The following is an 18,352-nucleotide window of genomic DNA, read 5'->3' as shown; positions in this document are numbered from 1 at the left end:
GGCGGCCAATCGGCTCGCTCCGGGCGCTGGCCTCGCCCTTCTATTTTCCTCGCGGACCCTCGCCAATGGAATGCGGCGCTCCCCGCACGCACGCTGCGGCCGACCAATCAGCGGAGAGCGCTGCTCGAACGGCCGGCGCCACTCCTCTCTTCCGTCCCCCGCCCGCCGGCAGCGCGGGCGCCGCATTGCGCAGGCGCACCACGCCGCGGCCGCCGCCGCGGCCCAATGGGGAGCGAGAAATGGAGGGGGCGGGCGCTCGGCGGCAGCCAATGAGGGCGCGCGAGGCGAGGGCGCCAGCAGTTGTACCTGGCGATGGCGGCGGGCGCGCTCTGACGGGGGCTGTGGGCCGCGCGTGCGGCTGGGGCGGCCGTCGTGCAGGCGGCGGGCGGGTGGGCGCCATGGCGTGCTCCCACAGCGTCGTGTTCCTGCTGGACACGGCCAGCCCGGGGCGGCGGGCGCGGCTCCAGCGCGGCGCCCTGCGGCTCCTCAACCACCTGGGCTGCCGCTTCGGCCTGCCCCGCCTCCGCTGGGCCTTCAGGTTCTTCGACTCGCTCGGGGGGCGCGGCGGCGCCTCGCGGGGCGGCGGCTTCCGCCCGCCGGGGCCCCGCGCCTGGGCCCGCTTCGAGGAGGAGCTGGCGGAGCGGTTCGGGGCGCGGGGACCCGCCGCCGTCCTGCCCGGGCCGGCGCCCCGGGCCGCCCTCACCCACAACGGCCTCAAAGAGACGCTCCTCGACTTCCAGTGGGACCGCCCGGAGATCGCGTCCCCCGCCAAGCCGCTCCGCAGAAGCCGGAGGACGGGGCTGGCCGCCGGCGAGCCCCCGGAGAGCCAGGCGCCCCCCGAGGGCTTTGTGAACGCCGTCTTCCTCTTTTCCCCCTGCCCCCACTCGCGGAGGGAGCTGCGGCAGTTCGTGTCGGGGAGCGACGCCCCTTCCTCACCTCGTGAGCCGCCCACGGCTCGGGAGCTGGCCCAGAAACTCCTGCCCAAGAGTGTCCAGGAGTTGATTGTGGACCAGAAGATCACGCTGTTCTGGGTGGACACTGCCGAGTGGTCTCAGGTAATGAGATTATACCGCACAGCTTTCAGCTGTGAGTACTAGCGGGCCGTGTTCTACCCTGCCCTCCCGCATAAGAAGGGAGAGCAGTTTTATGCTGTAGTCTCTGAGTGGTAGGGAAAGGTCTTCAGTTACTGCCACGTAATCTTGTTCAGCAAAAGACTGAAAACTGTAATGGTAGTTCTTCCTGTGGAGATGGAGATATATCAGCAATTGAGCAACTGTACAGTGTTTCTTGTTGGGTTGTCTTGTGCTTTGAGTTAGGTGGGAGTTACAGCTATTCAGAATTGCAAATAAGCAGTCTGACAATTCAGGTGTCTAGATACATGCTTGAAAATACTGGCTACCTCTTAATTCATTGGGAATAGTGTTTTCTTTATTGGGTTCTAGATAAGGTTAATAAACTCCATAAAAAACACTTGGAAAGCACTGTGTTAAGGTGCTCTGTATATGTTTCTTAGGCCAGTTTTACTAAAAGTATGCAATCTCTTATTTGTTCGGATGGAGGATATCTCACTGCTAACATTAACTTGAGACCTCTCTGTTACTTTATTTCAGCTGATTGAATCCCCAGATCATGTTGGATACTGGACAATGTTTGAACTTATCCGTCAGGTGGGAGGCACCATTTTGCCGGCTGAAACCTTAGTGCAATGTTTGAGTCACCACAGGGCAGATCTTGCTCATGGCTTTCTTGGAGACTCAAGTTCTCCAGTGCGACAGGCTGTGCCTTGGACCATGCTTCTGCCGTTGGATGCAACTCTGAACTGCTTGTTCTCGAAGCCCTCTCTATTTCAAGCAGTATTCCCCCAGCAAGAAGCAACATTGTTTCTCAGCATGCCTGGTAATTAAAAAAAAAGTTAGGTGTGTGTAGTAGTGACTGTGATCTCTCATGCAGAGTCCTTGATGAGTTTCCCTTGTGAACAATGTGCGTAGAAGTAACTTCAGATGTTTAAGAGCCTAAGTTTAGAAAAGAAAAAAGTCCTGCACGTGCTCTAGTTCCTCTGATGTGAGAGCTATTAGCCCATATTCCTGATTTGGTCTCTTCAGTTTTCCATGCTTCCTGAAATTTGGATGTATGCAGAGTTTTTTGCTGGCTCCACCTTATATAGGTGTACACCCTTTTCTTCTACATGTTTTGCCTCAGCTTCAATTTGGCTAAACTAAGAACGCAAACATAAAGCCCCTTCAAAAGAAAGCAGATTAGCTTTAAAGCAACATGCAGTATGCGTTGGCTCTTTCTTTAGTGGTCCCTTTGTGAACTTAGCTCCTTCATGAGAGCTTGGGGAGATCAGTTCTGCAATGCACTTACTATAGAGCTATTCCCAATTTAATCTTGGAATTTATTTTTCTTGCATTGAAGTTGTCTCTTCATCAAGCTGAAAAACCCGTTTTACATGCTTTTGAACTTTGGCTTTATCTTATCCGTGCACAGGAGAAGAGAAGCAGGAAAGCTGTGCTGTGATCCTGGAACCGCTAGCCATGAGCCAAAGACAACTGCATTGTCCAGTCAGCATCTTCCTGAAAGGTAGCTTGACGAGTTGGAGCTTGACGCAGGCTGGCCACTTTCTCACAGAGAGCTGGATATTGCAGAGCTCACAGGCTGAGCAGGTAGAACGAAACAGGTCACTGTTTCATCAGCTGTTAAGGAGTCTAGTGACTGAAGAACTGCACATGGTAAATCTTTCTCCTTGCCTTAAACTAATGTCTAGTCTGAAATGACCTGTGACAAACGGGGTGACAGTGTATCAGGTTGTGAAGACAATAGTAGTGGTATTTGTTGCACTGCAAATAGCTCATTTGGAGCTAAATTTAGAACATTCTTTAGAAGATCCTGTAAGTCTATACCCTGTTTGTAAAGTATTTGTACTCCTTAGGTCTCTGTATTTCTAGATAACAAACTTTTCTCTTTTTCTAATGTAGGTTGCTGAGGTGTTTCTATCTAAAACTTGGTGCCCCTGCACTGCTGTTTTGTCACCACTTTCTGAGAGCACTGCAGTTCTGACTATACTTATTACTGAGAAGACTGCTGAAGTTGAGCGATGCAACCTTGAAGGAGCTGTAGTGGAGAACTCTTCCCAAGACCATGCTCTTCATCTTCCAGATGTTGTGAATAGTGTGTTGAGTAAAATTAACATATTGGTGGAAGATTCTCTGGGCAGTATGGGTAGGTGTCAGGAAATGCAAAACTTACCATCTTTTGGTCACCTCTAGATCTGATCTGGAGTTTAAAAATCTAAAGCTAATGATTTCCTCAGCAAGAAGTCTCTCATTTTTGGGACTTGTTAATTTTGTCTTGTCTTCTGTGGTTCAGGCCTTGTGATGTGATGCAGAAATCTGCACTGGTGTACCTTTGTTTTATAGACAGAGCATTAATTTCCATTAGCTTGTAGATAAAGCATGGCTACTTGTGCTTGGGGACATGTTTAGAATGAAATTCCCTAAAATGAGTCACATAAAGCATCTCTGGCCAGTAAAGCCTTTGGGCATGGCTGCAAGGAGGCTGCTTTTAGCTCACCTGTTTTGTGTTACAGTGAATCTTCTTATGAGTCTCCCTGCCTGATGTATTGGCTATTAAATTGCTCCTCCAGGAGCAAAGGTTTGGAAACCTCTGCTTTAGAGCCTCTGTGAAGGCTTCTGCCACTTCATTTAGTTACCATCTATTTTTTTTTTTCCATGTCTGCTCACAGGAGAAGAAACACCTATGCCGGAGTGGGTCCAACGGGAACTGTCTCATACAGGGGGCTGGCATCCTTCAGTGCTTGAATCGTGGTATCCTGCATCAAACGCTTGTGGAGCAAGCTCAGATTTGATGGAGTCATTCAGGTATTTTTCTGAAACATGTCTCTAATAATTGAGGATTTCTGCTTCCTGTTAAGGGAGTATGGCTATAGCGTTGCTCAGAGTTCTAGAATTAAATGCTCCTCTTAGTGCTTTTATTTTTGTACTTGGTTTACTGTGTGCTTTTGCTTCGTTATAACTTGGTGTATAAACAAAAGGAACTGGGAACAGGATGTTTTGGGTAGCAGTTTGCGTGGATTAAGGTCTTGACAGTTTCAGGAGTGATATAGGTGGCTTAATGACCTAAGCTACTTGGGTAAATGTCAGACTTCAGCTCTTCTTACGGTATGATAAGATCCACTGCAAGATACTGAAGATAGTGGTTGTGTTATCACAGTTGGTATTTAGTATGAACAAATAAGCCAGCTTTCTTCAAAGAGCTTGCTGAGTGGAACATAAAAAGCCTAGTGCAGGATAGCTTAGATAGCACAAAGCTGCTCATGTGGTTTTGTGGCACGGATCACTGACGTATCCATTGTACCTCAGGCAACTCTTACTATGTTTGTTTCCAACTTGGTGTGACCCTTTTAAGAGGGTGGTTTGGGGTTTTTTGTGTCTTTTAAGTAAGAGTTTTGAGGAGCAGGCATTGAAAGAGTACAGGCATGTGTTACTTGCACTATATTGCTGTGGACTGGCACCTAGAAAAGATCCTGTTTCCTGTCCACTGGGAACAAGGGATATGCCTCCCACTCCCATCTTTTTTGATTCCTGTATTGAATGCCTCTTTTATATAGGCTCCTGCAGGTTCCTTGTGCTAACAGAAAGGATGGTGCAGACCAATCTGAAGTGGAACTCTCAGAAAGTCTATCTGAGCTGTACCAGAGAAAATTCAGTGAAACATCTGCTGCAGCTGGACCAGGAAATAACAAAAAAAGACGTAGGTATACTTTGGGATTATATGCACACGTTGTCAATTGACAAAGATGATAAAGACTTCTCAGCAGGCCTTTTTAATGCATGAACCCTAGCGATCTGTACTCTCCTGAGTAGTGGCACGCTTTAGACTTTCTGTATTCAGAGGCAGCATCATTTACATATTAATACTAGGATTGTCCTTTTGTACAACCCAAATGACTCTTTAATTCAAGGCTGCACAGTGACTGACAAAACTGTTAAAAAGCATCATGCAGAGCTCTGCAGTTTCACTAGTTGTTGAAATAGGGACCACTCCAACTAGTAAATATTGCAACCTCTCAACTTTGGAGAAATAAACCACTTTCTTCTAAAGAGTTTAATCACTGCATTTCAGTACACTAACCACAGCTGCATATACCCTGACCTGATGTATCCCTAAGTCTTGCTGTCAGCTATTTCTGTGATATAGGATTGCTTCTTATATATGTAACCTGATTATACCTACATAAGGTCTTACGCGGAGCAACAGTTTTCACCTCCTTTTAACTTGGAGAAGTAGCTGCCTGCTATGCTGCCTGTACATTTATTTCATGGAGAAATACAAACCTTTTAGGCCATGTTTTCCACTAGAATGTTACTAATCTCACTTGACAGTAACACAGAATTCAGTATTATGCTCTACCTTGGGTGGAGTTCCTGTTCCCAGTGTGTCTGATGGTAGAACTCCCTTTTTGTGGCATTGCAGGTGGGGTTCCCCGAACTCCAGTCAGGCAGAAGATGAAAACCATGTCCAGGTCCCTGCAGATGCTCAACGTAGCAAGACTGAATGTAAAAGCTCAGAAGTTTCAACCTGATGGTGCGCCACCAACAGTGAATGAGAAGGTTCCACAGAAGCTTTTGGCAAAAAGATTGGACGAAAAGGTGGAAGAAAAGGAAAAAGCACTTAAAATATCAATAGGTATGTGTTATCAGTCCTGATATTTGTCGGAGGTCATGTGGGATTTTTATGGAAGGGAGAGAGAAGGATAATAATGGAGTATTATGTGCTAGGGAGCAGATCAATGTTTGGGTTTCTGTATCTTCAGCTTGGTACAGAGTGGTTATTTTTTTCCACCCTTCTCCTGGTTAGTTTCTATAAATGTTTACAACCTCATGTTACAACTACTTCTGGGGTTAGTTTCCTGCCTTGTCTCCTGAAAAAAACAATGAGGATCTATCTTTCTTTCTTTAACCAAAAGAAGTAGAGGAAAGCACCCATCAAGGTGTAACTGGAAATGTAGTCCTATTTACTAATTATGCAGAAATAAAGGACATTTCCTGACTGCCACAGTAGCCCAAAAGGTTGCTGATCTACTTGGAACTAAGCTAATCATTTGTCATGGGTCTGGACCTGGGACTGCTTCTGTTAGTGTTCTGTGGTCTGGATGCATCTTTGCTGGAGAAAATCTTTTTGATGACCTCCTCTGTTCCCCTCTTTAGCTGGAATGAGTATTTTATTGGAAAGGTGTGGTGAACAGGCATTTAATTAACTTAGACCATTTCCCTTGCAGACTTCAAAACTGGGGAGGAACTGCAGTCCCATTTAATTGCAAGCTACGAGAAGGCTGTTGCTGAGGGAGTTCTTTCATCTGCGTGTGCCCAGAATATGATCATGGCCATTAAAAGGTTCTTGAAAGTACAGGATGCCAAAGAGAAAGAGGTAGGCACGAGCATGTGGGCAGGGTTGTTACTGATCTGGAAACTTAATGTTTTTACTATTTCAGGCCACCTTTCCTTCATCTTACCTGAAGTTTTTATGCACAGTTGCACATAGTCAAAACCACAACCACTAACTACTTCTGTCTGTGCTGACTCAATAGTGAAAAACTGTAGGTAGTTGTAAAGAATATAGGAAAATCCAGTTCAGTTATCAGTTTACATCTTTGCTAAAGAATGCAACAGATGTCTTTCCTTTAGAATTCAGAACGAGGTCAATGTAATTTCACTTATTCAAAGACAGTATTTTAAAAAATACGTTCTTGCAAACCGTATTTTAAAAAGGTGCATCTTCTGGTTTTGCTTTACATGGCAAATCTAGGCTTACTACTTCTCCAGGGAAGAGAAATAGTTCAAGGTATTTCTAAGAATCTTTAACACTATTTATAGACTTAAAATGAAACCAAAATTGGTAAACTTGTGAATAATTGAAAAAATACTGTGAAAAACAAATCCATAGTTACTGAAGAAGGCCTGAAGCTGCAAGCAAGTGACCTTCTCTGTGATTTCAAGCTATAAGTTGTTCTATGTCTCATGTCATCGTGACTTTTCTACTGAAAGAAAAAGATAATTCCTTTCCTTGAAAGAGAAGAAAAAAATTGATCTATTCCCAAAAGAATGGGTCAAGAGAAGAGGCGGGAAAAACCAGTCCTGCAGACAGGGAACAGACTTGAAGTTTTTGCTGTAATTGTGTGTCTGCAGGTGGCCTGCGTGGAGAAAGTCAGAAACCATCTCCTGAAGACCAGCAAAATGCTCAGACAACAGCATGGCTCACAGAAGGAGACCAAAATCAGAGAGTATGAGACACTCTATTTACTTCAACTTCTGAGATACTGTGGAGTTGGTTAGCAATTTTTAATGGTGACTTTTTTGTACAAGTGGAAAAGTATTTACATGGGGTAAATATTCCAAGGAGAATCTTTGGTCACAGAGAAAACATTTAATTAAATGCAAATATACATACGCTATGTGACAAGCATTGCAGCCTATATTTGAAATGAGGCATCTCCCCGCCACCAAAATGAAATGTAACCAAATTATGCTGTCAAAAGGAGCCACTTCCCTTCCCATTGCTTTTTTTGAGCATACCTTTTGTAGTAAGTATGCTGTTTCCACCAGAAAAAAAAGGCAGTGAATGATTACTTGTTTTCTTAGGTGCCGACTTCAGGTTTTTTTGCGCCTTGAGTTATGTCTTCAATGCCCTTCACTGCAAAGCAACACTGATGAAATGGAGCAGCTGTTAGAAGAGGCAAGTAAATTATAGACCAGGTTGTGTTTCTGGATGGCACTGGAAATGCAGACCTGGAACCTGTAGTTTTCCCTTGATTTTACTGTAGCACTTTATTCTTTGCTAAAAAAAAATAATCTGTTGCAACTGTCACAACTTAACCTGTTTTCTCACCTGACTTTCTCTTCCAGATGACAGATATGCTGCGCATTTTATGTCTGACTGAAGACCCAGGGTATCTTACAAAGTTTCTAGAGGAAATATTAGAATTGTAAGTTCTTTAGCATGACTTAAGTGTTACTGGGGAACGTGGTTTTGGTTGGATATCTTCTTTGAGTAAACAGCAATCTACAGCTTTGATTTACTGCATCTTTGTAATTTTCAGAAGTTTAGACACATTCTGTTTTGTTATGCTTATATCTTGATTAAAGGAAAAAGTAGCTTATAAGCAAGTAAACTAATGAAAAAACCCAGTGGATTTTCAGTTGTTTTTTTAATTGACATTTAAGAACAAACATTTAGTTCAAACCTTGGGATTGAAACACTGACAGTTTTGTGGGGGATTGTATTTGATGTGGGTTCTCTGATACTCTAGGTATATGAACTCTATACCGAAGACCCTTGGAGATATTTACTACGGTCTCGGTACACAAATACCCCCGAAGCTAGCATCTGTTCTGCCTTCAGACTTCTTCAGTGATGACTCCGTGACACTGGATAGCAAATCTCCAGGCCTTCCACCATCTTTATCATCTGCCTTAACTCCCAGTGCTGTTTGCCTATGCACTGAGAGTGATCAGCTGGAGGAGCTGCGCACCAGATCTGCCAAAAAGAGAAGGTAATAATTCCAAATAGGAGGCAGCTTGTTGCAGCCTGGGCTGTGGCTGGCAAGTTAATCTAAACTACAGCTCAGCCATCTTTGTTTCTGTTGCTGGATAGCTAGTTGGGGCAAGCTGACACCTGCTGATAGCTCTGCAAGCCTGAGAGAAATACTAAGGGCACCTATTTTTCATTTTAACTTGCTATTGTTGACTATATGAAAGTGTAATCTTGATTCTGTATGTGTATCTTATGCACAAGTAGAGTTCATGAGCATCTTCCATGAGAGGAAGAGGATGTTCTACTGTGCAGTAGGTGACCCATATTGTTGAAGTTAAAACTGCGATTTACTGTAGACATCTGTGTTGGGAGCCTGGGTACATTTTAGCAAATTGTGAAATGAGTTTTAATACCAACCTTAAAGTTAGGTATCGCTATTTATATTGCAAATCCTCTTTCAGTGTTGTAACGTAAGTGAAGTACCAGTGCAATTTACAGTCTGAATTTAGGTTTGACCCTAGAGATAGGAACTCTTTACCTAAGTGAATTGTCATTAGGTTGATAACTATGCTTCTGATCTTACTTTAACTTAATCTTTGTGTACTTTCCAAAGGAATAATGCGTTAGCCAGACACAGGAGCATGACAGAAGCACCGCAGAACTTGCGTCAAATTGAGATTCCCAAGATAGCCAAAAATCCCATCAGAAAGGTAAAACTCTTCCAAAAGGATTGTGTGGGTTGCTTCTGCAGGGGTGCAGCAACGTTGTGAAGTGACACTTAAGTGCAAAAACTCTTGCTCTGTATTCGCTTAGTAAGTATGCCCTGTATCAGCTGTACAGAGATCAAAATTGTTTTGAAGGAGAAATTGAAATAACTTGTGGCTCAGAGCTTACAGTTAATATTCATAATAGTTAAACATAACATCAAACTGCCAGTGAGGCTAACTTTATTTTTTGTTTCAGGAGAACTTGCGTTCTTACCTTGCTACTGAGAAGTCTCAACAGATGCCTTTGTTGCAGAAAGAAGCAGTGCAAGGTATATTGACTTCTAACTTTTCCATGGAAAGGTGTGTCTTCAGCACATGTTCTCCCTGTAAATTTTAGTAAGCCATGATGAAATTATGCTGAAGCATGCTGGAAATCTGAAGGAAGTTTTGCTGAATTCTGCAAAAATTTTGAGGGGAAAAAAATAATCACTGTATTCTGTGTGTGCTCACATGCAGAAAACTTAAATCATGTATCCTGAAAAGAAAAACTTTCCATTCTTCCTTGAATCTTGCAATTACTTCAGTCTTCTCTGTCCTGAAAAGAAAATGAGGACAAGAGTGAACTCCTATATCTGGAAACAGGATATCTCTCTGCAAAATACTTAATAAAATTAAATCCCACATGAGTTCTCTGAACCAACATGTGCTTCAGTTGAGATTTTGTAGCTCAATTAATGTTGCTCCATTTGGGATGCTGACTGGCTGCTTTTTCTGCTATGGCATCTATGTGTAGCTTATTGCTGGAATTATGCAAATTTGTAAGAGAAGTCCAGGATGGATTTAGAGGAGGACATGTTCCAATAGCAGAAAAACAATTTTTCAATGCTTTGTGGCCTCTGAAAAGTTCTTTTTCTGTACTGGTATGTGGTGTTCCCATCTCTAGTGGCCTGACAAAATTATCTGCCTGTGATTTTCGTTTTCTTTTTTCCCCTTTTTTTTCTTTTAATCTGGTCATTTCTTGCTTTGCTTGCCTCACAGAGGTTACAAAGGTAAGGAGGAACCTCTTCAATGAAGAGATACTTTCACCATCGAAAAGGTCTATGAAGAAGATGCCTAGAAGCCAGTCAGTATCTGCTGTGGAAGGCTTAAGATACAAATGCACTGATGAAGGTACTAAAGGTAGGACATGACTTGCACATCTAGGATTGTTGTGGAAGAGCTTTTGCTAAAATTCCTATTCTTGTGGCCTCAGTTCTATGAAACAATTAATTACGATACGTTTTTAATGAAGGAGAAAGTATTTTAGATCATTGCTGTAGTGTTCGGAGGGTGAATAGGATGATATTGAAATTGAAACCTATTTCTTACTGAACTCTGTCTCATAAAGAAAACTAATGTTAAAAATGCTTGGTTAAAAATGAATCTGAAAGAAAGATGAACAATGAAAGTTATCTCAGTAGGTTAACTATGTGTGACACCAAGTCAGTACTATGAATAATATTGAGGGGCTGGGGAGGAAGTGTAGACACTAGACTTTGAAATGATGATAGCTTATGAGTGCTGGGATGATTGTGGTGGGATGCACAATGATTCTATATTGGCTGTCATTCTTAACCTGAAGCCTATATAAAACTGTATTTATTTGTCCTAACTGCTTTATAATTGTGTGATGTTACAGCTCTTGCTTGATTTTTAGATCATCGCAAGTTATTGACCAAGAGAGTTGCAGAAACACCATTACATAAGCAGGTCTCCAGGAGACTACTACATAAGCAGATCAAAGGCCGGTGAGTAAGGTTTTTCTGAATTTGTTCAATAAGTATTGGATGTCTAATTAATAGCTGTGAGTATAAGAACCAGGTATCTTCTTTGTGGTCAAAGTGACATCTTCACCTAAGGCAGTAAGAGAACCAGTGGGGAGACTAAGTTCTGTTGTCTCAGTGGGGGGGAAATACTGCTTGTTTCATTTTGTAAGTCAGGGTGCTTTAATTCCTGCAGCTAACTTCTGTTTAGGTTCAGTTGCTGTTTCGAGGGCTTCTGAAGAAAAGGCCTGTGCTGTATTTTGTGGACTCCAGACCGAAATTTAGCATTTGCTTCCATGTAGAACTGCTACCTATACAGCTAGACAGTTACCTATACTCAATCATATGTTAACAGGAGGCAAAGTGCTTACTAATTGCTCACTTAGAGTAGCCCACAAAGCAATATATTGTTGTAGGATAGAGTACTGCTTTTCAGTCTGTGTGGCAAGTTCTGTTTTTGTAAATGTGAACAGTATGCTAAGTCCAAAACGTCTGCTGTTTCTCAAGGTCTTCTGATCCAGGTTGTGACACCGGCATTGTGGAAGAATCTCCAGAGAAGGCCATAAATGGTAAGCACTGATTTTTGATTAAACGTGGTTTTGTGTTGTAGCTTGTAAGAGAAGCATGGTAATTCAATTTTAAATGAGCAATTTAAGTAATTCATGAATAGTCAGTACAAAAGTATTGTACTATTCTGTTGGTGGAGCACAGCCTCCTCGGATAGAACCGCTTGCCGCTCACTGCTTTGCCAACCCTGTATAGTAGAAGTTAAGAAAGAAATGTAGATAGTAACTCTTTTAAATGAAAATACATGAAGGACTTTGAGGGTGAACAAGATTCTGAGCTGCTATAATTACTGTCAAACCAGCACATGCAGGGTTTTTTAATGTAACTTCAACATGTTGTGCTGTGACCCTAATGCTGCTCCGATTTCTACTGTAACAGATAGCCACCTGGCTCTGTGGAGTGTCTCTGTTATGTTGGCTACTATTGTTTCTTAGTCCCAGGAAGAGAAAAGAAAAGAGCATGGTTGGGCAAGCAGGAAGATGAAATCTTTTTAGTAAAAAGAGACTGGAGAATTAACTAATCATTTAACCTGGATGTGACTTGAATTGAACATGGCTTTTATAGCATTCCTTTCCATATAATTGCTAGAGAGGGATGAGAGTAATCATGACTAAGAGGGGGCATCATGATTTGGAAGGAGATTTGTATGTGTTAATATTCCAAATCCCCCAAGAGTTGAAGCTTTCTTCTTGATAAGCTTGCCTCCCTACATGAGATAGTTAGCTGTATGGAAGTTTCTTCTTAGAGTGTGTTCTTTTCAGTTACGAACTGTTCCTGAAGATGTCCCCATTGTTGAGGGAGAAAGAAGGCTCCATCTCTAACATCCTTACCTTTTCAGAAGCAGGTTTGAGAAGAAGCCCACGCATCAAACAGCTGTCTTTGAATAGGACCTGCTCTGGTGTTTTCTATTCCACTACACAGCCCAGCTCACAAAATTCACAGCGAGTCCATCAGGGACAAGAAGAGGAGAGCTGTACACTGCAGGATGTAGAAGGTACTGAATGGGATTTGAGCTGGCTGATACCGCTGACCTGAAAAGCTGGCATGGATAGCTCTGAGTTTGATCTGATTTGGCTCTACAAGAGACTGTAAGAAGCTAAGAGCTATCATGTAATATCTTCTGTAGACAGAAATTCATCCCCAGTAATTATTTTTGAATGGGGAATCTGAATTTGGAGGACAGTAAGGCAGCTATTTCTATGATGAATGAACTGCCAACTTAAGAAACCAGTCAGGCCCATCTAACAGAATACCACTGATTGTCAGTCTGCATTGCTTAAATGCAGTGAAATCCCTGTAAAATATGGGACAGAAATCCTAAAGCTTACTTTCAGTCTACTTTGTGTCAGCATAAAGCAATGACTGATGGGATCTTCTTTGCTGGCTTTCTCAGTAGGATTATCAGCTATAAATGGTGACATTTAGTTCTTTATATTGTACTTACTAGCATCCTTAGTCACGAACCAGAACTTTCTTAAGCTACAAGCTATAAATAGAATAGGAGTCTGAGATATTTTGTACTTTTTTTCTGCTAGAGCACTTTTTCTACAGATTGATACTAGTTTCATATTGGGAAATAACAATAGTACTGGTGAAGCTTTAACATTTGGCTAGAAAAGAACACGCCAGGGATATAGGCTTTGTATACTACTTGTCCATACATTTGAAGTGATTCAGGCAATTGTTCACGGCAGGTTACTTGGTGTTAGTTGAATTGTACTGTTCCACTTTACAGGCATTAAGCGGCATTCAGAGCGCCCCACTGCCCAGACTCCCAAGAGGTTTTTCTTTGGTGCAGTCATTGACACATGTAGTCCTGCAGTGAAGCCTTCACCTGGAAGGAGAAGAACAAGAAAAGATTCCTTACACTTAAAGGACCTGACTGCCTGTCAGGTAGAAACACTTAGTGTGCTCTCTTTCTTCCCATCCCCTTTCCCTGTTCATGTTTAGTGAGACCTACACATCTTAAGTTTAGTGTTTCTGTTAAGTCTAATCAAATCTTTTTGTGTTCTAAATCTTGAAGTAAATATCAAGAGGGGTAGATGGAATAGAACAAGCATGGTTCTTTAACTTACTTTTTTTCCCCTGCAGACTCCTAGAAAAACACCTCATAAATTTGCCCAGAAGCCACTGAATTCTGCCAGTAAGCTACCAAGGAGATCACCTCGCATTCTCCACAGGACACCACAGAAGCTGGAGAAGACTCCTGGCAAAAGTCCAGCTGCTAAGCAGACTGTAGCTAAGTGTTTGGGAAAGTACTTTTCTCATCCTGTACAAAGGGTCAAGTCACCATCTGTGTTATCTGAAAGTAAAAGGGTTCACTTACTGCAAGTAACTTCTAAAGATTGTTCTCCAGCAGAAAGACTTTCCCCTCCTTGCAAAGAGGCTGGCTTACAAATACCAGAACATGAAGGGTTGGCAGTGCTCAGTGCCTCATTATTACCTCTGACAGATTTAACTCTAGCTGCTTCTTCCCCCTCTGCCGTCCAGGAAAGGTGTTTTACAGAACTACAAACTCCAAGACGTTCTTTGAGGTACCTCTCAAAATTAGCATCTCCAGTTGGCACTCGGAGGCAAATCCTCCCAAAGGAAATTCAGGTGCAGTCAGATCCGTTATCTCAAGCAACTAAAAGTACTTCCAGGAAGCCTGAAGATCCAGGTTCAAAAGTATGTACCAGCCCACTGAGTGCAGAAATATCACAGCTTGCTGTGAGGCTAGAGCATCCCTTCAGTTCTCCTCCCTGTGAAAGTTCCATGAACACTGTGGCAATCTGCTCTCCTTCCCACATGCAGGCTAGAGAGTCTGACTGGGAACTTAATGCATCTAAACCATCTTTTCGAAAATCTCCAGGTATTACTGGCACTTCACTGAGGTCCCTGCTTCGCACATCCAAGCAGGCCAAATGTGAACCAAATTCTGGAGGAGAGAACCTCACTCTTGCATGTGCAACACCTTCTGAAAATAAGGACAATCATCATGATAGTGGTGGTAACTCTTCTGTAAAAAGCCTTCAGCTTTGTCAGTCCCAAGTTACTGAAAATAGCCCCGTATCAGAGAAAAATAAACAGATGGATGTAGCATCTCAAAAGTCTTCTCCAAGAGAGGACTTGGAAAACTTGGAAAAGCGTTTGTCTCCAAGGCTTTCTGCTGGAGGGCAGGTACATGCACAGAATGCTGAGAGAGAGTATAAGCAATTGGTTAAGGAGGGGAGCTCCAGTGCAAACACCTGTGAGTCCTTCCTCAGTGGTTCTCAAACAGTTAGTGATGACTTGGAACCAAGAACCCTGCTGAGAGAAGAATATACAGGGCTGAAGGCTCCAGGTCTTAAGCAGCACTCCAGATTTGCTCTGAGTGCTTCTCCTATGCCAAAGTCTGCTCCTGCCTATTCTTTACGCTGTACTGCAGACAGGAGGCAGCGGGAGGCTGCAGCACGGATGGGAAATCCTCAACTACTAACCAAGTTATCTACTCCTAAAAGTCGTTGCAAACTGCTTTCTGCTAGCCCACCGACTTACGAAGTTGAACTTGAAATGCAAGCTTCAGGCCTACCCAAACTTCGCATTAAGAAAATTGGCTCTTGCTCATCATTGGAAGTTCAACCTGAAGCAAGTGCCAGCAAACCTAAAGGAGGAGAAAGCCCCTTTGGTGATCTTGCTATGACCTGGTGTAGCAAACACCCAGGAAAACTAGCAGCTGCCTGTGTTTCACCATCCTGCTTTCGCTCTTTCCACAGTACGCCTGGGAAAGGCGGAGGACAGACCTACATATGCCAGTCATACACCCCAACAAGCTGTGCCTCTAATGCCACCTCCCCATCCCCCTTAAAAGCAGGAGCTCCCCGGACGCCTTCTCCAAAGCAGAAGGGGAAGACTACCCCTGATGCTATCAATGATTGGCCTCGGAGAAAGAGAGCAGCAGGCAGCACTGCTAATGCTAGCTGTGGTCAAAGTGAGAAGAATGCTGATGAACAGAAGAGAATGTCAACAGGCAGAGAAGGAGAGATGAGGATCTCGGAGCATTGCAGCAGCAAAGTAACAAATACTCTTGGGGAATTTGAACTGGAAGGGATTTACAGGCTCCAGGATCAGGCATCTCCTAGTGACTCTGAACCTAGGGCTGATGAGGACTCTGCCATGGGAACTTTTGGCTTGAAATCTCGGAAGCGGGTCTTTACGTATCTATCGCCAGAAAAGGAGGAGAATCGTGATGCCAAGAGATCTTGCACTGATAGGTGCAACTTGGATCTCACTGGCTTTTCCACAGATGAAGGCAACAGAAGCAAATCAAGGATGGACTCTATACTTCCTGAGAAACCAGGAGCATGTGCGCTCGTAACTCCTGAGCAGCACAGCTGTGTAGGGGATGACGAAGTCTTCCTTTTGTCAGGTAATTAAGTGGCATGAGTGACACTCCACTGAAATTCAGAGATGGTTAAAAATGTGGCATAGACAAAAGCAAGAATGCAATTGTTTTCTGTCTGACTATCTGAGGGAGAATGAGGGGGAGAGTGGGTTGTAAAAGACATGGAGCTTAATTATGTGGAGAGGCAGGCGATGTGAGGAGTTCATCAATGGAGTATTAATGATGGGGAAGAGATTGGTGAAATATGAAAGAGCAGGAGGCTGGAGGAATTAAAAGGAAAGTTTGAGAACTTGTGGAGGGAGGATCCCAATTGCATCCAACTGGCAATTTATTTGGGTTTGTGTTAATGCTGCTAGCTGTTTCTGCCCAGCATCCAGCACTGAAGCCAACTGTCTTAAGTCTAAAGCTTGGCTGCTTCAGTATAGACTGGAGCCTTGGTGGGGTTAGTCCTGTCGATGTTGGTATTTATTGGTTCTCCAGTTCTTCTATCCGCTTGTGGTGGTGGGCCCGTTGAAAGTGGGTATCAGAAATGATTGCCTTGCTAGCAGTAACGTTGTATTGGTAAGTATTTAGGTTTAAACTACCTCTTCGCTTTTGCTGTGAGTACAGATGATTCAGCTGACCGTGGTGAAATGGTCTGTCTCAGCTCTGTAAGCAAGGCTTTGTGCATTTCAAATACTTAATCCAGTATTGTTCTAGAAATGACAGGTTACAGGGGACTGTGGCAGATGTTGTTCTATAGTTGCTGCATGCCCTGAAGCATTAACCTTCAGTGTCTGTTTCCTCTTGCAAGGAAAGGTTTGTATACAGAAGCAGTGTCTTACTCATTCAACAGGCATCACTGAGAGAAATGGACAAACTTTAAAGCAACATTAGTCCATATTCAGGACATGAAATAACAGCAGCATTTAGCCTTAAGCTGGTCCTATAAGAGACTTTCTGTAGCTACAGACCTTGGTTTTGTATTTACAGACCATCATGGTTATAACAGTTTTCTTCCAGCACACATGAGTTAACTGAAGAGTAACAGTTTAATATGAGTGAAGTGCTTTTCTACTAAACCACCTAAGAAAAATAAATGTGCTAAGAGCTAATTCCAGACTGCCGTTTACCTTTCTTGATGCCAGAAACCCCCGAAGCCAGCCTAGATTTTGTTTCAGGTAAACTCCAAGTATCGCTTGTATGGATGGAACTTTTGAGGTAGAACAAAGGTCATGTATGAGACTCACCTGAAAGCATTCTTGAGTTGTCAGTTTGCTGCAGCATCTTACTGTGTGTCTCCAGGCTCAACTCCACCAGTGAAGAGCGTGCTCTCCGCTAGCAGCCTTCGAGCGCTGACCCAGTCTCCACTGCTGTGCTCGGGACAGACACCGCCATCTCGGAGAAAGTGTGTTCAAGGTAACCACCTGTGCTGTAAGGAAGGGCTGGGCTCGAGTAGACTAGGTGTGCTCTTCGCTTGCCTGCAACTAGATGAGAGTAAAAGCATACTGTGCTAGGGACTGATCTTTGTGCAGAAAGCCTGTGGCTGTATCTGTCACTTCTGTATTCAGTGTCTCCATCTTGCCTGCTTCCAAGAAACTCAGCATGAACTGGGAAGTTTGGAAGGGAGGGGAGGTAGCAATAAAGAAAGTGTAGCTTAGTAGGGAGTACAACTTACTGTTCTTGTTTCCAGTTGGTATTTGGCTTCTTGGAGTCACCAATAAACTTTAGCAAACTGTGGCTTTAATTTATTCTTTCTATTTTGTAGAAGAGGAATCCAATGCCTTCCAAATTACTGCCAACCAGGAGCTGTCTCCATTCCACATCATGACTTCCAGGAAGCGTCCCCTTAGCCGGACTTACTCACGGAAAAAGCTGCTCAGCTGAAGTTTGGAGCCAGAACAGTATGGGAAACTTAGCATTATCCCAGCTGTACAACATGCTTTTTAACAAGGACCTTATATTTGGTGCTGGACTGGAGCTGCCTTGTGGTTAGTAGGAGACTGGATGCAAACATAGGACAGTGGAAATAAGGACCCCTTTAAAAGTTTGGGTTTTTTTAACCTCAATTGCAGCATCTCTCCATCCATTCAAAGTCTAGCTTGGTCTTTCTGGCACTTCTCCTGCATGTGGTAGCCGAATTCTGCAGTGAATGTCCAGTTCTGCTAGGTAAAGAGGGAGAATTGTCACTCTTCTACAGCTTTCTTGTAAAATAAACTGATGTGAATTTTCACTGTGTCACTTAATCAGAAATCTGTCTTTAGCCCAAGTGATGGGTGAGGGATTGGGGCTGCAGGAAGAAGGAGGCTGGAGGTGAATGGGTACAAAACAAGCTATAAGCTCCTGCTGTGTATCTTGTCCTGATACTAACTGGATCCCTCTGT

General features: G+C 43.5%; 1 protein-coding gene across 1 annotated transcript; it reads left to right on the top strand.

Moving 5' to 3' along the window:
• Window positions 1-398: 398 nt before the first annotated feature.
• Window positions 399-18,075, top strand: TICRR (TOPBP1 interacting checkpoint and replication regulator). The gene is made up of 22 exons (XM_059823992.1): window positions 399-1,055; window positions 1,611-1,896; window positions 2,488-2,729; window positions 2,976-3,219; window positions 3,743-3,878; window positions 4,628-4,770; window positions 5,494-5,706; window positions 6,299-6,447; window positions 7,206-7,300; window positions 7,659-7,752; window positions 7,923-8,002; window positions 8,327-8,569; window positions 9,164-9,260; window positions 9,514-9,586; window positions 10,296-10,436; window positions 10,954-11,044; window positions 11,567-11,628; window positions 12,465-12,620; window positions 13,362-13,519; window positions 13,718-16,013; window positions 17,274-17,387; window positions 17,737-18,075. Exons 1-22 carry the CDS (start codon window positions 399-401, stop codon window positions 17,853-17,855), a joined length of 5,889 nt encoding a protein of 1,962 aa, XP_059679975.1. The 3' UTR covers window positions 17,856-18,075.
• The last annotated feature ends 277 nt before the right edge of the window (window positions 18,076-18,352 follow it).

This window comes from Gavia stellata, chromosome 13, assembly GCF_030936135.1.
Source record: "Gavia stellata isolate bGavSte3 chromosome 13, bGavSte3.hap2, whole genome shotgun sequence".
Taxonomy (NCBI): domain Eukaryota; kingdom Metazoa; phylum Chordata; class Aves; order Gaviiformes; family Gaviidae; genus Gavia; species Gavia stellata.
Note: the sequence above shows the minus strand (reverse complement) of the source record. Positions and strands in the feature narration are given on the sequence as shown.